At 40.6% G+C, this 21,104-nt stretch overlaps 1 protein-coding gene across 5 annotated transcripts in view; it reads right to left on the reverse strand.

The window, feature by feature from the left end:
• shep (alan shepard) overlaps positions 1-21,104 on the reverse strand; it is a 336,340-nt gene that overhangs the window by 58,316 nt on the left and 256,920 nt on the right. For all 5 annotated transcript variants that reach the window (XM_071691043.1, XM_071691040.1, XM_071691045.1 and 2 more), the window contains one exon: positions 544-793. In XM_071691043.1, the coding sequence (XP_071547144.1) occupies positions 544-793 (250 nt within the window). The remainder of the gene's footprint in view (positions 1-543; positions 794-21,104) is intronic.

The following is a 21,104-nucleotide window of genomic DNA, read 5'->3' on the forward strand; positions in this document are numbered from 1 at the left end:
CCAACATGGTTACTAGCAGGCTACTGAGGTCTCCAGGCTCCTCTAATAACTTATCCTATGTTTGGATTGCTATCTATGGCCAGCCAAGAGGGCATGCAAAATTCAACCTGTGGCAGGAAAGTATGTATGTCAATCAAAGGCAACAGCAACCTACTATGTTTGCCTCAATTCAGGACAATAGCACTGAATGTGTAAAAGTTACTGAGCAACACTGTAGTCACTGTCAGATACAAGAACCAAATTTCCCATGAATCTGCAATGAAAATCTTGTCCAATGTGTAATTTGTTTCAATCCTAATTTCAGAAATGTTTACCTAATATGCCATTTCTACCTGAAAAGCTGGAAATCTTAAAAAAAATACATATATGTAAAGGACATGAAATCTACCAATTCGTTACCACAAACAAAATCCCTTGACCAAAATTCTTGTCTCAGTGACAATAACACATAGCCTAAAATGGAATACCATAAAAGAAAGAGAACTTGATATTGTATAAAATGCTTGAAAATGACACAGACCATTTGTCAATATCTATTCTCACCTTGCAAATCCAACACCTCGAGATTGAACATTGTTGTCCCTTAATATGCGAGTGGATATAACCTGACCATGCTGAGCAAGTAGTTGTTCTAGTTCTGCTTCATTCATATGTGGCGGGAGGTTAGCGATGTACAGGTTGGTGGGATCCTGCTCCTGCTGCTTAGCCATCTGGGCCTGGATGTTGGAAGCCTGCAGGCCCTTCACAGCCTTGTCTGCAGCTGCTGGAGACTCAAAGTCTACAAACCCATAACCTGAAGAGAGGAAAATATACATTGCACAACATTACTGCAAAAGAGTAATACTAGAGAGGCACACAAAGAAATAATGCACTATCCAGTATTGCAAAATCATTAAAATATAGCTGTATAAGCCCTCATTAGAAAAAAAATATCACTGCACCTATACCACATTGTAATGTACAGCACTTTACATGTGAAATCAACTTTCTTATGAAAGATTAATGCTGATAGGGGATCCTGAAAGCCATAAACACCAGCATTTTTCCAAAAACAATTATAAAAACTTTTTCAAGAATAATTTAAAATTCTAAAATTTTAATTCAACAGAGCAATGAGGAGAGCAGATTGGGAATTAGCAACATGCAAAAATGGGGTGAAAAAGAAATGGATTAAGTATCTTAAAAGGACTAACAAATATTAGAAGAAAGGGTGCCACATGAAGTGTGTTTGGGATGAGGTGACATCTGGAGTGAGAGAGTCCTGCTGAATGGTTAAGAGAAAACATCTTAATAGCTCTGTATATGAAGATGCCTAGGTATGCAACGGAATTGAAGTTGAGTTAGTCAAAAGAGGGGGGTGATCAGTGCTACTGACTGGATAATAAGGGTACACAATGTTTGTTTAGCCCAAAGTGAGGCACCTGAGGACTGACAGGATGCATGTACCATACCTTTATATACAGACTATCATGGACACTGAGAATATCATACATGATACAACACCTGGAAAAACCGATCATGTAATGGTGAAATTTGATTATGTTGTAAATAAGAAAGTTAAAAGAGGAGAGGTGAGACATGATCTGAGGAGGAGGTATAATTAACTACATAGTACTTAATGATTTCTACAGTAACATAAATTGGGAAATAAAGTTTCCTAGCCAGGAACCAGGGTATTCCAGTGAAATTTTCTTTGAAATCTACAATGAAAGAGTAGGAACACTGAGTGCACATGTACAAATGTGAAAGACAAAAGTTGTGAACACAAGTGATGTGACCCCATGTGCTAGGTAAGGCTTTTTCCAATAAGTTTTCTAATTGTGTATATGACTATTTATTCAAGCCTTAGATAAAAACATACTGAAGAAAGCTGTGTCAGTTTGCAGCAGGGGTGCATGATGTCCCCATGGTTGTTTAATTTGTTCATGAATGGGGTAGTTGGGGAGGAAAATGCAAGAGTTATGGTGAGAGGAGCAAGTATGCAGTCTGTTGTGGATGAGCCTGAGCGTGGTAAGTGAGTCAATTGTTGTTCGCTGATGATACAGTGCTGGTGGCTGATAAATTGCAGAGGTTGGTGACTGAGTTTGGTAAAGTGTGTGAAAGGAAAAAGTTGAGAGTAAATATGAATAAAGGCAAGGTTATTAAGATCAGTGGGTTTGAGGGAAAAGTTAATTGGGAGGTAACTTTGAATGGAGAAAAGCTGGAGGAAGTGAAGTGTTTTAGATATATGGGAGTGGACTTAGCAGAGAATGGAACCAAGGAAATGGAAGCGAGTTACAGGGCAGGGAAGGGGGCAAAGGTTCTGGGAGCACTGAAGAATGTGTGGGAGGTGAGAACATTATCTCAGAGAGCAGAAATGGGTGTGTTTGAAGATATAGTGGCTCCAACAATGTTATATGGTTGCAAGGCATGGGCTATAGATAGGGTTGTATGGAGGAGGGTGGATGTGTTGGAAATGAGATATGAGGACAATATATGGTGCGAGATGGTTTGATCGAGTAAGAAATGAAAGGGTGAGAGAGATGTGTGGTAATAAAAAGAGTGTGGTTGAGAGAGCAGAAGAGGATGTGTTGAAATGGTTTAGACAGATGGAGAGAATGAGTGAAGAAAAATTGACAAAGAGGATATATGCATCAGAGGTGGAGGGAAGAAGAAGCGGGAGACCAAACTGGAGGTGGAAAGATGGAGTGAGAAAGATTTTAAGTGATCAGGGCCTGAACATACATGAGGGTGAAAGGTGTGCAAGGAATAGAGTGAATTGGAACGATGTGGTATACCGGGGTAGACACGCTTTCAATGGACTGAACCAGGGCACATGAAGTGTCTGGGGTAAACTATGGAAAGGTCCGCAGGGCCTGGATGTGGAAAGGGAGCTAATGGTTTTAGTGCATTACACAAGACAGCTAGAGATTGAGTGTGAGCGAATGCAACCTTTTTTGTCTTTTCCTGATGCTACCTCACTGTATGGGGTAGGGGGCTATTTATTGTGCAGCAGGGTATAAACAAGAATATATGAAGGTGAAAAAGAGGGCAAATGAGAGTTGGGGTGAGAGAGTATCGTAAAATTTTAGGGAGAATAAAAAGATGTTTTGGAAGGAAATAAATATAGTGTATAAGACGAGAGAACAAATGGGAACATCAGTGAAGGGGGCTAATGGTGAGGTAGTAACAAGTAATGGTGAAGTGAGAAGGAGATAGAGTGAGTATTTTGAAGGTTTGTTGAATGTGTTTGATGATAGAGTGGCCGATATAGGGTATTTTGGTCGAAGTGGTGTGCAAAGTGAGAGGGTCAGGGAGACTGGTTTGGTCATTGGAGAAGAGGTAGTGAAAGTTTTGTGGAAGATGAAAGCCAGCATGGTGGCAGTTTTGGACTGTATTGCGGTGGAATTTATTAAAAAAGGGGGTGACTGTGTTGTTGACTGGTTGGTGAAAATATTCAATATACATATGGTTCATGGTGAAGTGCCTGAGGATTGGCGAAATGCATGCATAGTGCCATTGTGTAAAGGCAAATGGGATAAAGGTGAGTGTTCAAATTACAGAGGTATAAGTTGTTGAGTATTCCTGGGAAATTATATGGAAGGGTATTGATTGAGAGGGTAAAGGCATGTACAGAGCATCAGATTGGGGTAGAGCAGTGTGGTTTCAGAAGCGGTAGAGGATGTATGGATCAGGTGTTTGTTTTGAAGAGTGTATGATCGAAAAACTTAGAAAAACAGATGGATTTGTATGTGGCATTTATGGATCTGGAGAAGGCATATGATAGAGTTGACAGAGATGCTCTGTGGAAGGTATTAAGAGTATATGGTGTGGGAGGTAAGTTGCTAGAAGCAATGAAAAGCTTTTATCAAGGACGTAAGGCACAAGTAGGAAGAGAGGAAAGTGATTGGTTCTCAGTGAATGTTGGTTTGTGGCAGTGGTGCGTGATGTCTCCATGGTTGTTTAATTTGTTTATGGATGGGGTGGTCAGGGAGGAGAATGCAAGAGTTTTGGAGAGAGGGGCAAGTATGCAGTCTGTAGTGGATGAGAGGGCTTGGGAAGTGAGTCAGTTGTTGTTTGCTGATGATACAGTGCTGGTGGCTGATTTGGGTGAGAAACTGCAGAAGCTGGTGACTGAGTTTGGTTAAGTGTGTGAAAGAAGAAAGTTGAGAGTAAATGTCAATAAGAGCAAGGTTATTAGGTTCATTAGGGTTGAGGGACAAGTCAATTGGGAGATAAGTTTGAATGGAGAAAAACTGGAGGAAGTGAAGTGTTTTAGATATCTGGGAGTGGAGTTAGCAGTGGATGGAACAATGGAAGCGGAAGTGAGTCACAGAGTATGGGAAGGGGCAAAGGTTCTGGGAGTGTTGAAGAATGTGTGGAAGGTGAGAACATGATCTTGGAGCAAAAATGGGTATGTTTAAAGAAATAGTGGTTCCAACAATGTCATATGGTTGCGAGGCATGGGCTATAGGTAGGGTTGTGCGGAGGAGGGTGGATGTGTTGGAAATGAGATGTTTGAGGACAATATATGGTGTGAGGTGGTTTGATCGAGTAAGTAATGAAAGGGTGAGAGAGATGTGTGGTAATAAAAAGAGTGGTTGAGAGAGCAGAAGAGGGTGTATTGAAATGGCTTAGTCACATGGAGAGAATGAGTGAGGAAAGATTGGCAAAGAGGATGCATGTATCAGAGGTGGAGGGAACGAGGAGAAGTGTGAGACCAAACTGGAGGTGGAAGGATGGAATGAAAAATATTTTGAGTGATCTGGGCCTGAACATACAGGAGGGTGAAAGGTGTGCAAGGAATAGAGTGAATTGGAATGATTTGGTATACCGGAGTCGATGTGCTGTCAATGGATTGAACCAGGGCATGTGAAGTGTCTGGGGTAAACCATGGAAAGTTTTATGGGGCCTGGATGTGGAAAGGGAGCTGTGGTTTCCGTCCATTACACATGACAGCTAGAGACCGAGTGTGAACGAATGCGGCCTTTGTTGTCTTTTCCTAGTGCTACCTCACATGTGCGCGGGGAGAGGAGATGCCATTTCATGTGTGGATTCCGGGGTAGCGACGGGAATGGATGAAGGCAGTAAGTATGAATATGTATATGTGCATATATGTATATGTCTGTGTATGTATATGTATGTATACATTGAAATGTAGAGGTATATGTGTGTGTGTGTGGGCATCTATGTATGTATATGTGTATGTGGGTGGGTTGGGCCATTCTTTCGTCTGTTTCCTTGCGCTACCTCGCTAACACGGGAGATAGCGACAAAGTATAATAAAAATATAAACAATCTTATTTTTATTATACATAATCACTATTTCATAAACAAATTTATCTTTATTATACATAATCACTCTTTCCGGCATCAGTGAGGTAGCACCAGGAAACAAACAAAGAATGGGCTACCCACTCATAAACACATACATGTACATATGAGTTCACATTTGCACATACACATTCACATACATATCAACATATACATACATATACATACACATATGCACGTACATATTCATATTTGCTTGCCTTCATCCATTCCTTTCACTACCCCACTCCACAGAAAAAGAGCGTTGCTGTCCCCTGCTTCAGCAAGACATTGCCAGGAATACAGAAAAAAATGCTTCAGCGAGACATTGCCAGGAATACAGAAAAAAACAAAAAACCATTCATTCACACTCAGTCTCTAGCTGTCATGTGTAGTGCACTGAATCCACAGCTCCCTTTCCACATCTAGGCCCCACAGACCTTTCCATGGTTTACCCCAGAAGCTTCAAAAGCCCTGGTTCCATCCATTGACAGCATGCCAAACCCGGCATACCACATTGTTCCAATGCACTCTATTCCTTGCACCCTCTCACCCTCCTGCGTGTTCAGGCACCCAATTGCTCAAAATCATTTTCACTCCATCCTTCCACCTCCAACTTATTCTCCTGCTTCTCCTCGTTCCCTCCACCTTTTACACAAATATCCTCTTTCTCAATCTTTCCGCACCCATTCTCTCCATATGTCCAAACCATTTTAACACACCATCTTCTGCTATCTCAACCATATTCTTTTTATTTCCACACATCCCTCTTACCCTTACATTCCTTACTCGATCAAACCACCTCACACCACATACTGTCCTCAATCATTTCATTTCCAACACATTCACCCTCCTCCGTACAACCCTATCTAAAGCCCATGCCTCGCAACCATATAACATTGTTGGAACCACTATTCCTTCAAAGATACTCATTTTTGCTCTCTGAGGTAACGTTCTCTCCTTCCACACATTCTTCATCGCTCCCAGAATCTTCGCCCCTTCCCTCACCCTGTGACTCGCTTCTCCTTCCGTGTTCCATCTGCTGCTAAGTCCACTCCCAGATATCTAAAATACTTTACTTCCTCCATTTTTTCTCCCTTCACATTTACATCCCAATTAACTTGTTTCTCTACCCTACTGACCCTAGTAACCTTGGTCTTATTCACATAAACTCTCAACTTTCTCCTTTCACACACTTTCCCAAATTCAGTCACCAACCTCTGTAGTTTCTCACACGAATCAGCCACTAAAGCTGTATCATTGGGAAACAACAACCAACTCACTTCCAAAGCCCTCTCATCCACAACAGACTGCATACTTGCACCTCTCTCCAAAACTCTTGCATTTACCTCCCTATCCACCCCATCTATAAACAAATCAAACAACCATGGGGACATCACACATCCCTGCCTCAGACCAACATTCACTGGGAAGCAGTCACCCTCCTCTCTTCCTACTCATACACATGCCTTACATCCTTGGTAAAAACTTTTCACTGCTTCTAGCAACTTACCTCCCACACCATATACTCATAAAACCTTCCACAAAGCATCTCTATCAACCCTATCATATGCCTTCTCCAGGTCCATATATGCTACATACACCTTCATCTGTTTTTTAAGTATTTTTCACATTCTTCAAAGCAAACACCTGATCCACACATCCTCTACCACTTCTGAAACCACATGTCTTCACCCTCTCAATCAATGCCCTCCTCCATAATTTCCCAGGAACATTCACAAACTTATACCTCTGTAGTTTGAACACTCACCTTTTCCCCTTTGCCTTTGTACAATGGCAATATGCATGCATTCTGCCAATCCTCAGGCACTTCCCCATGGTCCATACATACACTGAATATCCTTACCAACCAATCAACAACACAGTCAACCGTTTTTTGAATAAATTACACTGCATTACCATCCAAACCCAGATTTCATCTTCCGCAAAGCCTTCAATACCTCTTCTCTCTTCACCAAATCAATCTCCCTGACCCTCTCAGTACACCACCTTAACCAAAACACCCTGTATCTGCCACTATCATCAAACACATTTAACAAACCTTCAAAATACACATTCCATCTCCTCCCTCCATCACAATCTGTTATCACTTCCCCACTTGCTCCTTTCGCAGATGTTCCCATTTGTTCTCTTATACATGTTATTTACCTCTTTCCAAAACATCTTTTCATTCTCCCTAAAATTTATCGATACTCTCTCACTCCAACTCTCATTTGCCCTCTTTTTCAACTCTTGCACCTTTCTCTTGACCTATTGCCACTTTCTTTTAAACATCTCCCAGTCATTTGCACAACTTCCCTGCATATATCATCCATAAGCCTCTCTTTTCTCTTTCACTAACAATCTTACTTTTTCATCAATCACTCACTACAATTTCAAATCTGTCCACTTCCCATCTTTCTCATACCATATGCATCTTTTGCACAACTCATCACTTCTTCCCTAAATACATCCCATTCCTCACCCACTCCCCTCATGTCATTTGCTCTTACCTTCTGCCATTCTACACTCAATCTCTCCTGATACTTCCTCACACAAGTCTCCAAGCTCACTTACTTTCACCACTCTCTTCTCCTAAACATTATCTCTTCTTTTCTGAAAGCCTCTACAAATCTTCACCTTCACCTCCACAAAACAGCAATCAGACATCCCTCCAGATGCCCCTCTCAGCACATTAACATCCAAAAGTCTCTCTTCTAAACTCCTATCAAATTAACACGTAGTCCAATAATGCCCTCTGACCATCTTTCAGTTTTACCCACATCAATCTAGAATTTACTTTCTTACACTCTATCACATACTCCCACAACTCCTGCTTCAGAAGAAATTACTGCTCCTTCCTTAGCTCTTGTCCTCTCACCAAATCCCTGACTTTACTCCCAAGACTTTCCCAAACCACTCTTCCCTTTTTACCCTTGAGCTTCCTTCCACTCAGAGCCAGAACATCCAAGTTTCTTTCCTCATTCCTTTTCTTCTCATCTTGGTTACATTCACAAACATTCAGACAATCCAATCTGAGCCTTCGAGGAGGATGAGCACTCCCCACTTGACTCCTTCTTCTGTTTCCCCTTTTAGAAATTTGATTACCAGGAAAGAGGGGTTTCCAGTCCCCCAACTTCTGCCCCCTTTAGTTGCCTTCCATGACACACAGGAAATACGTGGGTAGCATTCTTTCTCCCCTTTCCCTATTCCCCTTAGGAATACAGTTAACTGTATCACTCACCAAGTGAGATGTATCTTCAAAAATGAGACATTCATTTCCCTTCATGAACTGGAAACACTCTAAACTGTACACTGCTGTACAGCCCACATTTCTGATACAGGACTTTCCTTTATTTATTTTATTGAATATTGTACTGCATGCAATTCGTTTTAGTGTATGAATTAGTCAAAAACCTAATAAGGGGAACACTGTGAAAAAAAAATATAAAATATATGTTGATAGAGATGCTCTGTGGAAAGTATTAAGAATATATGGTGTGGGAGGCAAGTTGTTAGAAGCAGTGAAAAGTTTTTATCGAGGATGTAAGGCATGTGTACGTGTAGGAAGAGAGGAAAGTGATTGGTTCTCAGTGAATGTAGGTTTGCGGCAGGGGTGTGTGATGTCTCCATGGTTGTTTAATTTGTTTATGGATGGGGTTGTTGGGAGGTAAATGCAAGAGTTTTGGAAAGAGGGGCAAGTATGAAGTCTGTTGTGGATGAGAGAGCTTGGGAAGTGAGTCAGTTGTTGTTCGCTGATGATACAGCGCTGGTGGCTGATTCATGTGAGAAACTGCAGAAGCTGGTGACTGAGTTTGGTAAAGTGTGTGAAAGAAGAAAGTTAAGAGTAAATGTGAATAAGAGCAAGGTTATTAGGTACAGTAGGGTTGAGGGTCAAGTCAATTGGGAGGTAAGTTTGAATGGAGAAAAACTGGAGGAAGTAAAGTGTTTTAGATATCTGGGAGTGGATCTGGAAGCGGAAGTGGATCATAGGGTGGGGGAGGGGGCGAAAATCCTGGGAGCCTTGAAGAATGTGTGGAAGTCGAGAACATTATCTCGGAAAGCAAAAATGGGTATGTTTGAAGGAATAGTGGTTCCAACAATGTTGTATGGTTGTGAGGTGTGGGCTATGGATAGAGTTGTGTGCAGGAGGGTGGATGTGCTGGAAATGAGATGTTTGAGGACAATGTGTGGTGTGAGGTGGTTTGATTAAGTAATGTAAGGGTAAGAGGGATGTGTGGAAATAAAAAGAGCGTGGTTGAGAGAGCAGAAGAGGGTGTTTTGAAATGGTTTGGGCACATGGAGTGAATGAGTGAGGAAAGATTGACCAAGAGGATATATGTGTCGGAGTTGGAGGGAACGAGGAGAAGTGGGAGACCAAATTGGAGGTGGAAAGATGGAGTGAAAAAGATTTTGTGTGATCGGGGCCTGAACATGCAGGAGGGTGAAAGGAGGGCAAGGAATAGAGTGAATTGGATCGATGTGGTATACCGGGGTTGACGTGCTGTCAGTGGATTGAATCAGGGCATGTGAAGCGTCTGGGGTAAACCATGGAAAGTTGTGTGGGGCCTGGATGTGGAAAGGGAGCTGTGGTTTCGGGCATTATTGCATGACAGCTAGAGACTGAGTGTGAACGAATGGGCCTTTGTTGTCTTTTCCTAGTGCTACCTCGCACACATGAGGGGGGAGGGGGATGGTATTCCATGTGTGGCGAGGTGGCGGTGGGAATGAATAAAGGCAGACAGTGTGAATTGTGTGCATGGGTATATATGTATGTGTCTGTGTGTGTATATATATGTGTACATTGAGATGTATAGGTATGTATATTTGTGTGTGTGGACGTGTGTGTATATACATTGTGTATGGGGGTGGGTTGGGCCATTTCTTTCGTCTGTTTCCTTGCGCTACCTCGCAAATGCAGGAGACAGCGACAAAGCAAAATAAATATAAATAAATGTATGTTGTACTATATAGGGGTTTAGAATGAAGTCCAAAAGAACACAAAATAATTCTCAAAACTTTCTGTAAACAATGGATATAATATACAGTACTTTACCAAATAATACACTAAACATCCCTTAAACAAAAAAAATAATCTATGACACAGTGCATACAGAAATAATAAGACAGCAACTATATCTGACCCCTAATCTTGAGCCAACACATCACTTGATACAGACTTAGCCAATGATGACACACAGCTGCCAACAATGATGTCATACGCCAGATCATCAGACTATGTAAGCAATTATGTACATGCCTTTCCTTCCTTTTTATGCAAGAATTCTTACTTATCATTTCTGTTCATTTGCACATCCCTTGAGACATGTCCACTTTTTTCATACTTGTTTGCTATTTCACACATTAGCAAAGTAGCACCATGAACAGATGAAAAAATGCTGCATTCACTGACATCCATTCTCCAGCTGTCATGCACTGACACCCCATGTAATGTCCAAGCATATACTTAATTCACTGTAGGTTTCCTTTCTTTTCTTTCTTTCTTTTTCTTTTAAACTATTTGCCATTTCCCGCGTTGGCGAGGTAGCGTTAAGAACAGAGGACTGGGCCTTTTTTGGAATATCCTCACCTGGCCCCCTCTGTTCCTTCTTTTGGAGAAAAAAAACGAGAGGGGAGGATTTCCAGCCCCCCGCTCCCTCCCCTTTTAGTCGCCTTCTACGACACGCAGGGAATACGTGGGAAGTATTCTTAATCCCCTATCCCCAGGGATAGGTTTCCTTTCTAGAAATATGTAATCTTTTCTACTAGTTACTTATCCCTAAATACATATTTGTCAAATGCATGCCATGTTTGTTATCCTTTTTGTTCTTTACATTATATATCATTGAAAATTTAATAATATAAATATTAGAAAAAACTGACATATACCTTTATACCTCAACAGATAATAATACATCTTACTGAAAACTTCTGTTGCATCCCTGTAGACTTCTGGCTTGTTACAAATTGGCAATTTTCAAACCCTGTCTTTGCTTGTCTTAAATCCTCCTGCCTTTGTCTCAGCTTTCATCAGGTATTTTTTTTTGCCTCTTTATTCCGTAAAGGTCAGTCTCGTCACAGTTCCATACCTCATCTGGTATACAGCCTTTTTCTAATTTTCTGGAATTCCACTTTTGCATACACTAAAAAATCTATGTCAATGTTGCAGCCTTATCTGATGAGACTCAAGTTTCCAAGGCTGCTACACCCGTAAAAATATGAAGCCAACTCTTACTAGAGGTACATTTACTTTCCCTAACAGACTTACCTTCTTTCTTTATCAACTCAAATTTTGAAGACTATATTTCTAATTATTTGCCCAGTCACAGTTAACTGCTGCAACTGTATTTCTTGCATCCAGATTCAGGGCAGAAGAGGGTGTATTGAAATGGTTTGGTGACATGGAGAGAATGAGTGAGGAAAGACAGATAAAGAGGATATATGTGTCAGAGGTGGAGGGAATGAGGAGGAGTGGGAGACCAAATTGGAGATGGAAAGATGAAGTGAAAAAGATTTTGAGTGATCGGGGCCTGAACATGCAGGAGGGTGAAAGGTGTGCAAGGAATAGAGTGAATTGGAACGATGGGGTATACCGGGGTCGACGTGCTGTCAATGGATTGAACGAGGGCATGTGAAGCATCTGGGGTAAACCATGGAAAGTTCTGCAGGGCCTGGATGTGGAAAGGAGCTGTGGTTTTGGTGCATTATTACATGACAGCTAGAGACTGAGTGTGAACGAATGTGGCCTTTGTTGTCTTTTCCTAGCGCTACCTCGTACACATGAGGGGGGAGGGGGTTGTTATTCCATGTGTGGCGAGGTGGCGATGGGAATAAATAAAGGCAGACAGTACGAATTATGTACATGTGTATATATGTATATGTCTGTGTGTGTATATATATATGTGTACATTGAGATGTATAGGTATGTATATTTGCATGTGTGGACGTGTATGTGGGTGGGTTGGGCCATTCTTTCGTCTGTTTCCTTGCACTACCTCGCTAACGCGGGAGACAGCAACAAAGCAAAATAAATAAATAAAATAGTAAGATTTTATCATATCCTCCAGCAAGCCACACTCTGCACCAATGCGGACAGGAATTGAGACATGAAGGAAGAATCTTCCCTTAACTCCATCCTTTGATCCTTCTTTTAGATAATAATGACACTGGAGGAGAGGATTACCAGGCCCACATCTACATATTCCTGCCCTGTATGTCATGAAGGTGATTCCACAATCTACTGGGAGCTGACTTAACTATTTCAGTGATAATTAGTTACCAAGAATGATTAGAGGTTAAATGAAACCAAAATGTACTCATAAGCAGAACTGAACAAAAGAATCTTCAAAAAAAAAAAAAATTACTCAAGACGAATCTTATACAGGTAAAAACAAAATGAGTTTCAAAACAATAAATCTTACTGGACTATGCCTATCTCATGAAGATGATGTCCAGGTCTAAAAAGATGAAAACAGCAACCATAAAGGATATCTCACATGATGCAGCAGCAATGTCTGTAAATCTATCTATATCTCTGATGCCCATTCCCTTCAGGAACTCCAATCAAGTGGGTGGTCACAGAGAAAATGTCTGCACTTGTCCCTACCTTTAGAAGCCTCCCCAGCATACACCATTCCAAGCATTCTTTCACTATTTCTCTCCTTCCAGTACTCTTGCACTCTAATTCCCAATATCACATCAATCCCTTTAATCTTACTATCATATACTCTTCTTGTACACTCCCAGTCTTGCATTCTTACCACATGCCCAAACCACTAAGTACTACTTTTCACCTATTCTACCACTCAACAATTCATTCCCTTTGCATTCCCTACCATACCATACCTCTCATACATCCCCTCACTTCTTTCTTCATTCCATCTAGTCACACGTTCCTCTCAAACAGCTCATTTCCACGGCCTGGATTTTTGACCTCTGTGACTCATTCCAAGTTCATTTTTCAGATGCATACGTCAGGGTTGGTCGTATCATGATGTTCCTTAATCCTTTCTTAACTTTCAAAGATGCTTACATCTCTAACCTTCATTATGACTCTTATCATGTAGTGCTATCTCCCTTATCTCTCCTTACATATCATCAAAATTACCCAAGATAGCTCCCAAATACTTAAATACTCTTATCCCTTCCACATCCATAGCATTTTTTGCAAAATCTATTCTTTCACTCTGTTTCCTCTCAAAACAGCATTATTTTACTTTTACTCATATTTACCTTCAATTTCCTATGCTCACATATATCATGAAACACACAGCCATCTGCAACTCCTCTTCACTCTCAGCAAACAATGCAGTATCATCCACAAATGCCTGTCACTAGCCAACACATCTCACCATCACACTCCCTCTCTGCACCCACTTTCACAAGTTTTGTTTTCATCTCTTATCACTCCATCTAAATATGTTAAAACCCATGATGCCATCACATCATATCGGCCTCACACCCACATGTATACAGATACCCGCTCCATTGTTACACAAGCATATTCTCCTCTATAGAAGGCTTTCATGTGTAGTGAATGCATTCTATAAGCAAGTACAAGACTTTAAACTGAGAAGTATGTCTATTCTGATAATTCCAATCAACTGGAATTGCAATAAATCAAAACCTCTCGGCCAGAAAATCTCATAATTTTGTTACAATATATCTAATTTAAGGTATCACATTGTACAGAGGATGAGGACACATTTCGATAAGGCTTTGCACACCTAATACTTTTAAGGATAGACTGAGGATAATAAATCAATTCAAAACCCTAAAAACAAAGGGAAATCCAAATCTCAGGTTGCAAACTATCAGCCCATGCTTCTTACATTTCACCTTATGAAAATATCTGAGCAAGTCCTAAGGACATGCTCATCATCTTGCTGTAACGAGGGCTCCCTAAATGAAAACCAAAATGGATTTAGCTGAAGTGGTTCATGCTTGCCTGGCTGAGAAATCTATGGCCAGAGCATGAATCTGATGTTAATTACCTGGGTTTCTGAAAAGTTTTAAAGATTCATGAGATGGGTGGCTGCTGGATCCACTCGTTCTTAGCAACTGGGCACTACTGGTTGTGGTAAAGGGGCTTCTTCTGGATATATTCTAGTTTTGAGCAGTGGTCTGTAAGGCTCAGTTCCTGGACCACTTTTTTCCCCTCTCAGCAGTTAAAGAACTTCCATGCGAACCCTACGGTCACTGGTTTGAGTGCAACTCCTGGTTTGATCAACTGGGATTCCCCCATTCAACTCTGTTGTGAATGGGTATCATGAGCTGGGGAGTCAAAGGGAGCCACATGAGATAATGACCACACCACTCCCTTGTGTTCTGAGAGTAAGGGAAAAATATGGGGTACTTATTACTTATCAACCAATTTTCATTTAAATGACAAGTTTACACCTACACATGACAAGCTTACATTCACACAGACTGAGTTACAGCCAAACAAGAGAGTACACCCATGAACACAGTCTCATGTAAAGTAAGTAAAAAGTTCCGAGAATCTGGGGATTTTTAAGGAAAACTAACAAGATTTAAATACACCTAACTCTGATTTTGTGCATTACATGTGTCCCCTGCCAAAAAAAAGTTTGAAAAAACTATAAATGAAATCTAACTTCCCAAACGAATACATACCATATTGGAGGGATGTGTTTCCGATCCAAAACTTTTCCAGACAAAGAAACTTTCATAAAAATGTTTTAAGGTAACGATTCGATAATAAATATATAAATAATTAAACCTGAAAATAACAGCATACATGGATCATAAATTAAACTTTAAATGAGCACTCACCAATGGCAAGGCAAACTTGCACAGCAATGCTGACATTTACAATGGATTGATGGGGGTGGGGGGGGGGGGGGGGGGGGGGGGGGGGGTTTGGAGGAGAGAAAGAAAGGCATGTCTGTAAATGCATCTTCATTATCATCACTGGATGCATGAAATACATTAGTGGCTTCAGCTGGAACAGGATGTAGGGATTTCTTTTTTTTTCCCCGAATGAAGTTTGCATGACAAACTTCAGCCTCTCCTTGTAAAGTGTCAAGAAACAATCAACAAAACAATACAAACTCCAGTTTACCATACGATCAACCTTTTGAATAGCTGACTGCAACATCAATTAAGTTGTGCATCCACCTTAATTTTTCCATTGCTTACTGATGAGTGATTGGCTCTTCAGTACTTTTTTCCCACTCTGCTACTTTGATGCTCTCCAACTCGAACTGTTCTTCATTTAAAAGAAGTTTACTGTGGAAGTCTAACAACTATCCCGTTCCCCAACCTCATCAAAATCCACGTCAAGCATAAGTTTCAAAATTTACTTGAGTTCAGGTCCTGGGGCAACAAATGTGTGCAGTCTCATGGCTGATAAGGGTGTTACCCTAACCACTGGACTTTTTATTTCTATATTTCCTGATGGCATGAACTGCACATTCAATCAAGTCCATCTAGCTGTCTATCTGTCTATCTATATCTCTGATGCCTGTTCCAACTGGAACTCCCTCAAAGAGGTGACCATGGCAAAAGAGTCTCCATAACTAAAGAAATCCAATGCCACTTCTTAGCCTTTAGTGCCTCGTCCTTAACAGGGCACTGGCAGAGGGCAAGTCTAGCACAGTGTTTGCAGAGGCTCCTACTGCTATTACTTACTACTTCTACCTAATGCTTCTACTAATGCTCCTGCCTAAATTTTCCTGCCTATTACTTCTATCTACTGCTTCTACCATTTTGCCAGAAGGTAGTGCCAGTCCACAGTGCTCAACGTCAGAAAATTTTTTTTTTTTTTTTTTTTTTTTTTTTATACTTTGTCGCTGTCTCCCGCGTTTGCGAGGTAGCGCGAGGAAACAGACGAAAGAAATGGCCTAACCCCCATACACACGTACATACACACGTCCACACACGCAAATATACATACCTACACAGCTTTCCATGGTTTACCCCAGACGCTTCACATGCCTTGATTCAATCCACTGCCAGCACGTCAACCCCTGTATACCACATCGCTCCAATTCACTCTATTCCTTGCCCTCCTTTCACCCTCCTGCATGTTCAGGCCCCGATCACACAAAATCTTTTTCACTCCATCTTTCCACCTCCAATTTGGTCTCCCTCTTCTCCTCGTTCCCTCCACCTCCGACACATATATCCTCTTGGTCAATCTTTCCTCACTCATTCTCTCCATGTGCCCAAACCATTTCAAAACACCCTCTTCTGCTCTCTCAACCACGCTCTTTTTATTTCCACACATCTCTCTTACCCTTACGTTACTTACTCGATCAAACCACCTCACACCACACATTGTCCTCAAACATCTCATTTCCAGCACATCCATCCTCCTGCGCACAACTCTATCCATAGCCCACGCCTCGCAACCATACAACATTGTTGGAACCACTATTCCTTCAAACATACCCATTTTTGCTTTCCGAGATAATGTTCTCGACTTCCACACATTTTTCAAGGCTCCCAAAATTTTCGCCCCCTCCCCCACCCTATGATCCACTTCCGCTTCCATGGTTCCATCCGCTGACAGATCCACTCCCAGATATCTAAAACACTTCACTTCCTCCAGTTTTTCTCCATTCAAACTCACCTCCCAATTGACTTGACCCTCAACCCTACTGTACCTAATAACCTTGCTCTTATTCACATTTACTCTTAACTTTCTTCTTCCACACACTTTACCAAACTCAGTCACCAGCTTCTGCAGTTTCTCACATGAATCAGCCACCAGCGCTGTATCATCAGCGAACAACAACTGACTCACTTCCCAAGCTCTCTCATCCCCAACAGACTTCATACTTGCCCCTCTTTCCAGGACTCTTGCATTTACCTCCCTAACAACCCCATCCATAAACAAATTAAACAACCATGGAGACATCACACACCCCTGCCGCAAACCTACATTCACTGAGAACCAATCACTTTCCTCTCTTCCTACACGTACACATGCCTTACATCCTCGATAAAAACTTTTCACTGCTTCTAACAACTTGCCTCCCACACCATATATTCTTAATACCTCCCACAGAGCATCTCTATCAACTCTATCATATGCCTTCTCCAGATCCATAAATGCTACATACAAATCCATTTGCTTTTCTAAGTATTTCTCACATACATTCTTCAAAGCAAACACCTGATCCACACATCCTCTACCACTTCTGAAACCGCACTGCTCTTCCCCAATCTGATGCTCTGTACATGCCTTCACCCTCTCAATCAATACCCTCCCATATAGTTTACCAGGAATACTCAACAAACTTATACCTCTGTAATTTGAGCACTCACTCTTATCCCCTTTGCCTTTGTACAATGGCACTATGCAGAAAATCTATAGTTATGAAAAATTAACTGCATGAGGTAAGCATTGCCAAGTGTTACATATGCCAAAGAGAGAATGTATATTTACATATAGAATGTCAATAGTCCACATGTTAGTGAGGCAGAAAGAAAAGACAGCTATCTGGGTCAGAGGAGTGCAACCTAACAACCACTAAAGTGCTGGCTCACTCAGCAGATGTCACTAACCTTCCCAATAACTAGGTGGGTAGTACTTGTAATATACCTCCTTGGTTGCTGGCTGCCTGCCAACTACTACCTATCAAGTCCAGTGAATTGGAAATATCAGACACAATCACCTTGCTCAAAATACCAAAGCAAAGTTAATTTTACTTTTAAATTAATATACCCTTCCTCTTAGTATCAATCACAATTAAACCCTTAATGTCTCACAATGTTTTCCTTTCCAACCTACAAAATTCACATTTTTCCAGTTGTTTAAAAGTATTCTACCATGCAGTTTCATAAATATCTAAGTGGCAGTGAAAAAAATCCAATATTTTCACTGTAGTAACATACAAAAGTTTTGTATATTTCAACATAAAGCACAAAAAATGCGAGAGCAAGGCCTGAGCATCTTGAGAGTTGCCATGTGCACGTTTTATTGTTTACCTTATCTACAACAAACTACTTATAACTAATATTTGTTGTTTTTCTTATATAATAAGCCATTTATTCCTATTATTAGTGTAATTCAATGATGATCATAAAATCATAATATCCTGTAAAACCACCAGGTGCATCACTTAGACAGTGTCATCAAGGTCAGGTGCATGCTGGCAATAATGCCTACATTTTTGCTAGAAAAACTTCCTGCCTCATCTTCAATAACTTTCAATGCAGAAAGAGGTAAATGTCCATAAAATCACTATTCACATGATCAGAAGACATATCATCACCATCACCCTGATCCTTTAAATCTAACTAAAAGCTCCTTCATTTTCTTTCTAGAATACTAACTGGCATGGCTGCAGGATGACTGGGGAGAAATTATTGTGCACTGCCACCACCTCAGCCATCACCCAGACTTGGCATGCAGCCTCAATATTGAGACATAAAACTTGACAAGTAAATATCTGTTTACATGTATTGATCTCTTATTAAGGGTTTAATTTGCAGTATACCTTGAGTACATACCTCAGAAGCAGGTAGCGACTTATTCATAATGAATAGTGCTTTAAATATACAGTATACTGCAAACATAGTACAATTTCCTGTCAAATAATGAATGATGCTTTAAATATTCTTTATTTATTTCATTCATTATACTTTGTCGCTGTCTCCCGTGTCAGCAAGGTAATGCAAGGAAACAAACGAAAGAATGGCTCAACACACCCACATACACATGTATATACATACACGTCCACACACGCACATATACATACCTATACATCTCAATGTATACATATATATACACACACAGACATATACATATATACACATGTACATAATTCATACTGTCTGCCCTTATTCATTCCCGTCGCCATCCCCTATCCCAATAGGGAAGAAAGAATACTTCCCATGCATTCCTCATGTGTCGTAGAAGGCAACTAAAGGGGACAGAAGTGGGGGGCTAGAAACCCTCCCCTCCTTGTATTTTAACTTTCTAAAAGGGGAAACAGAAGCTTTAAATATATACTACACAATATATAATACAAATTCACTGAAAACTGAAAAAATCAATTCACAACAGTGCAGTATTTACAAAGAATAATGCTACCACAAGGTGACCATAAGATAAACTAAGTATCCTACTTTGGATGCTACTTTCCTAATGCAACATAATACATGTAAATCACAACAAAAACTAAGAACATGTGAGATTGTGGTATTTCCTAAGTGTTAATCATGAGTATTTGCAAAATCATTTTGGTATATGTTTACCATGATCTATATAAGAATTCAAATTATTTGTCAGATTCACTGGCAGATTCTGCATATGTCTCAAGGTATCTAAAAGACATCAATATATGAAAATTCCTATATCTAGCTACAAAATTCATTATTTGGCAACTACTGTCTTACTGTAGCTACACAGGACAAAGATGGATGGAAGCCTGTTTCCTATATGGGCCTCTAAACAAGAGTATGTTATTTTCACTGCACATCCTTTTCAAAGGTATATGTAGGTAGTAGTTGATAGGCAGCCAATAACCAAGGAGGTACTTTACCATTAATACCCACCTGGGTATCAGAAGAGTTAGTGACATCTGCTTAGTGAGCCAGCTCTTCAGTGGTTGTAAAGCTGCACTCCTCTAAGCCAGGTACCTGTATTTTCTTTCAGTCTCACTAACACGTGGACTACTGGCATTCTATCAACAACATACAATCTCTCCTTATCAGATATAACACTTGACAACACAACCCACACAGCTCATTCTTCATAACTCTAGATTTTCCTATGGTGAGCAATATGTGCTAGCCCAGCCTTTTGACAAAATGATTGGAACAGTAGATAGAGGTAGCAAGTAGGAACAATTAGGCTAGACCATTAGGTAAAAATTCTAGGAAGAAGTAGTTGGAAAGAGCATTAGATAAAAGTAGTCATTAGGAACATTAGGTAGGAGGCTCAGCAAACATTGTGCTAGAGTAACCCTTTGCCAGTGGCCTATTAAAGGCGAGGCACTAAAGGCTAAGAAGCGGCACTGAAGTTCACTAGTTATGGATACTAACAATGTGGCCACTCTGTGGTCCGGCAATTCTTGTGGTCTGGCGTCATTAGTTTGTGGATGTGCCACCAGGGTGGCACTGTTAGCAGTGCTAAGATGCTGAAATCTGTTTACAATGCAACAAAGCTAATTAACAGTCCTGCTATTTTCTTATACATAGTTTTTTGCTGAAAATGAAAGCCATAAAAGTTTAGAGTTTCAGAAAATTTTGAATGGTGCAAGGAGTACAGAATCTGACAGTGCACTTGTAAAGTGGTTTAAGCTATAATGAAGGAGCAAGCATTTCTGGGAAGATGCTTATCGAGCAGGCCAAAGTTTTTCATAGAGAACTAAAGCTAGACTATGACTGAACCAACCCTTGCCCAAGACATTGAGGTATCTCCATCTGGAGATACTTCTGATGTAAACTGATGTAACAATAAAAACCATGTTTGAAAGATTTAATGGTTGTATCATTTCCTATTCTAGGCTTTGTTCTACTTTGGATAACACAGCAATATGTATGCAGAATGAGCTAGCAAGATTAGGGATCAGGAATATGTTAACATAGGGGGTTCCCTTAGATGTCAATTTCTGTTTTCCGGCATTTTCTGTGGTCTGGAAACAGCCAGGTCCCAAAGTGGCCGGATTAAAGAGGTTCAACCTGTATTGAAATTGTATTGAAACTGAAATGTTTGAGGACAATGTGTGGTATGAGGTGGTTTGATCACGAAAGTAATGAAAGGGTAAGAGAGAGGTGTGATAAAAAAAAAGTGTGTGGTTGAGAAAGCTGAATAGGGTGTGCTGAAATTATTTGGA

Source organism: Panulirus ornatus, chromosome 50 (assembly GCF_036320965.1).
Source record: "Panulirus ornatus isolate Po-2019 chromosome 50, ASM3632096v1, whole genome shotgun sequence".
Lineage (NCBI taxonomy): Eukaryota > Metazoa > Arthropoda > Malacostraca > Decapoda > Palinuridae > Panulirus > Panulirus ornatus.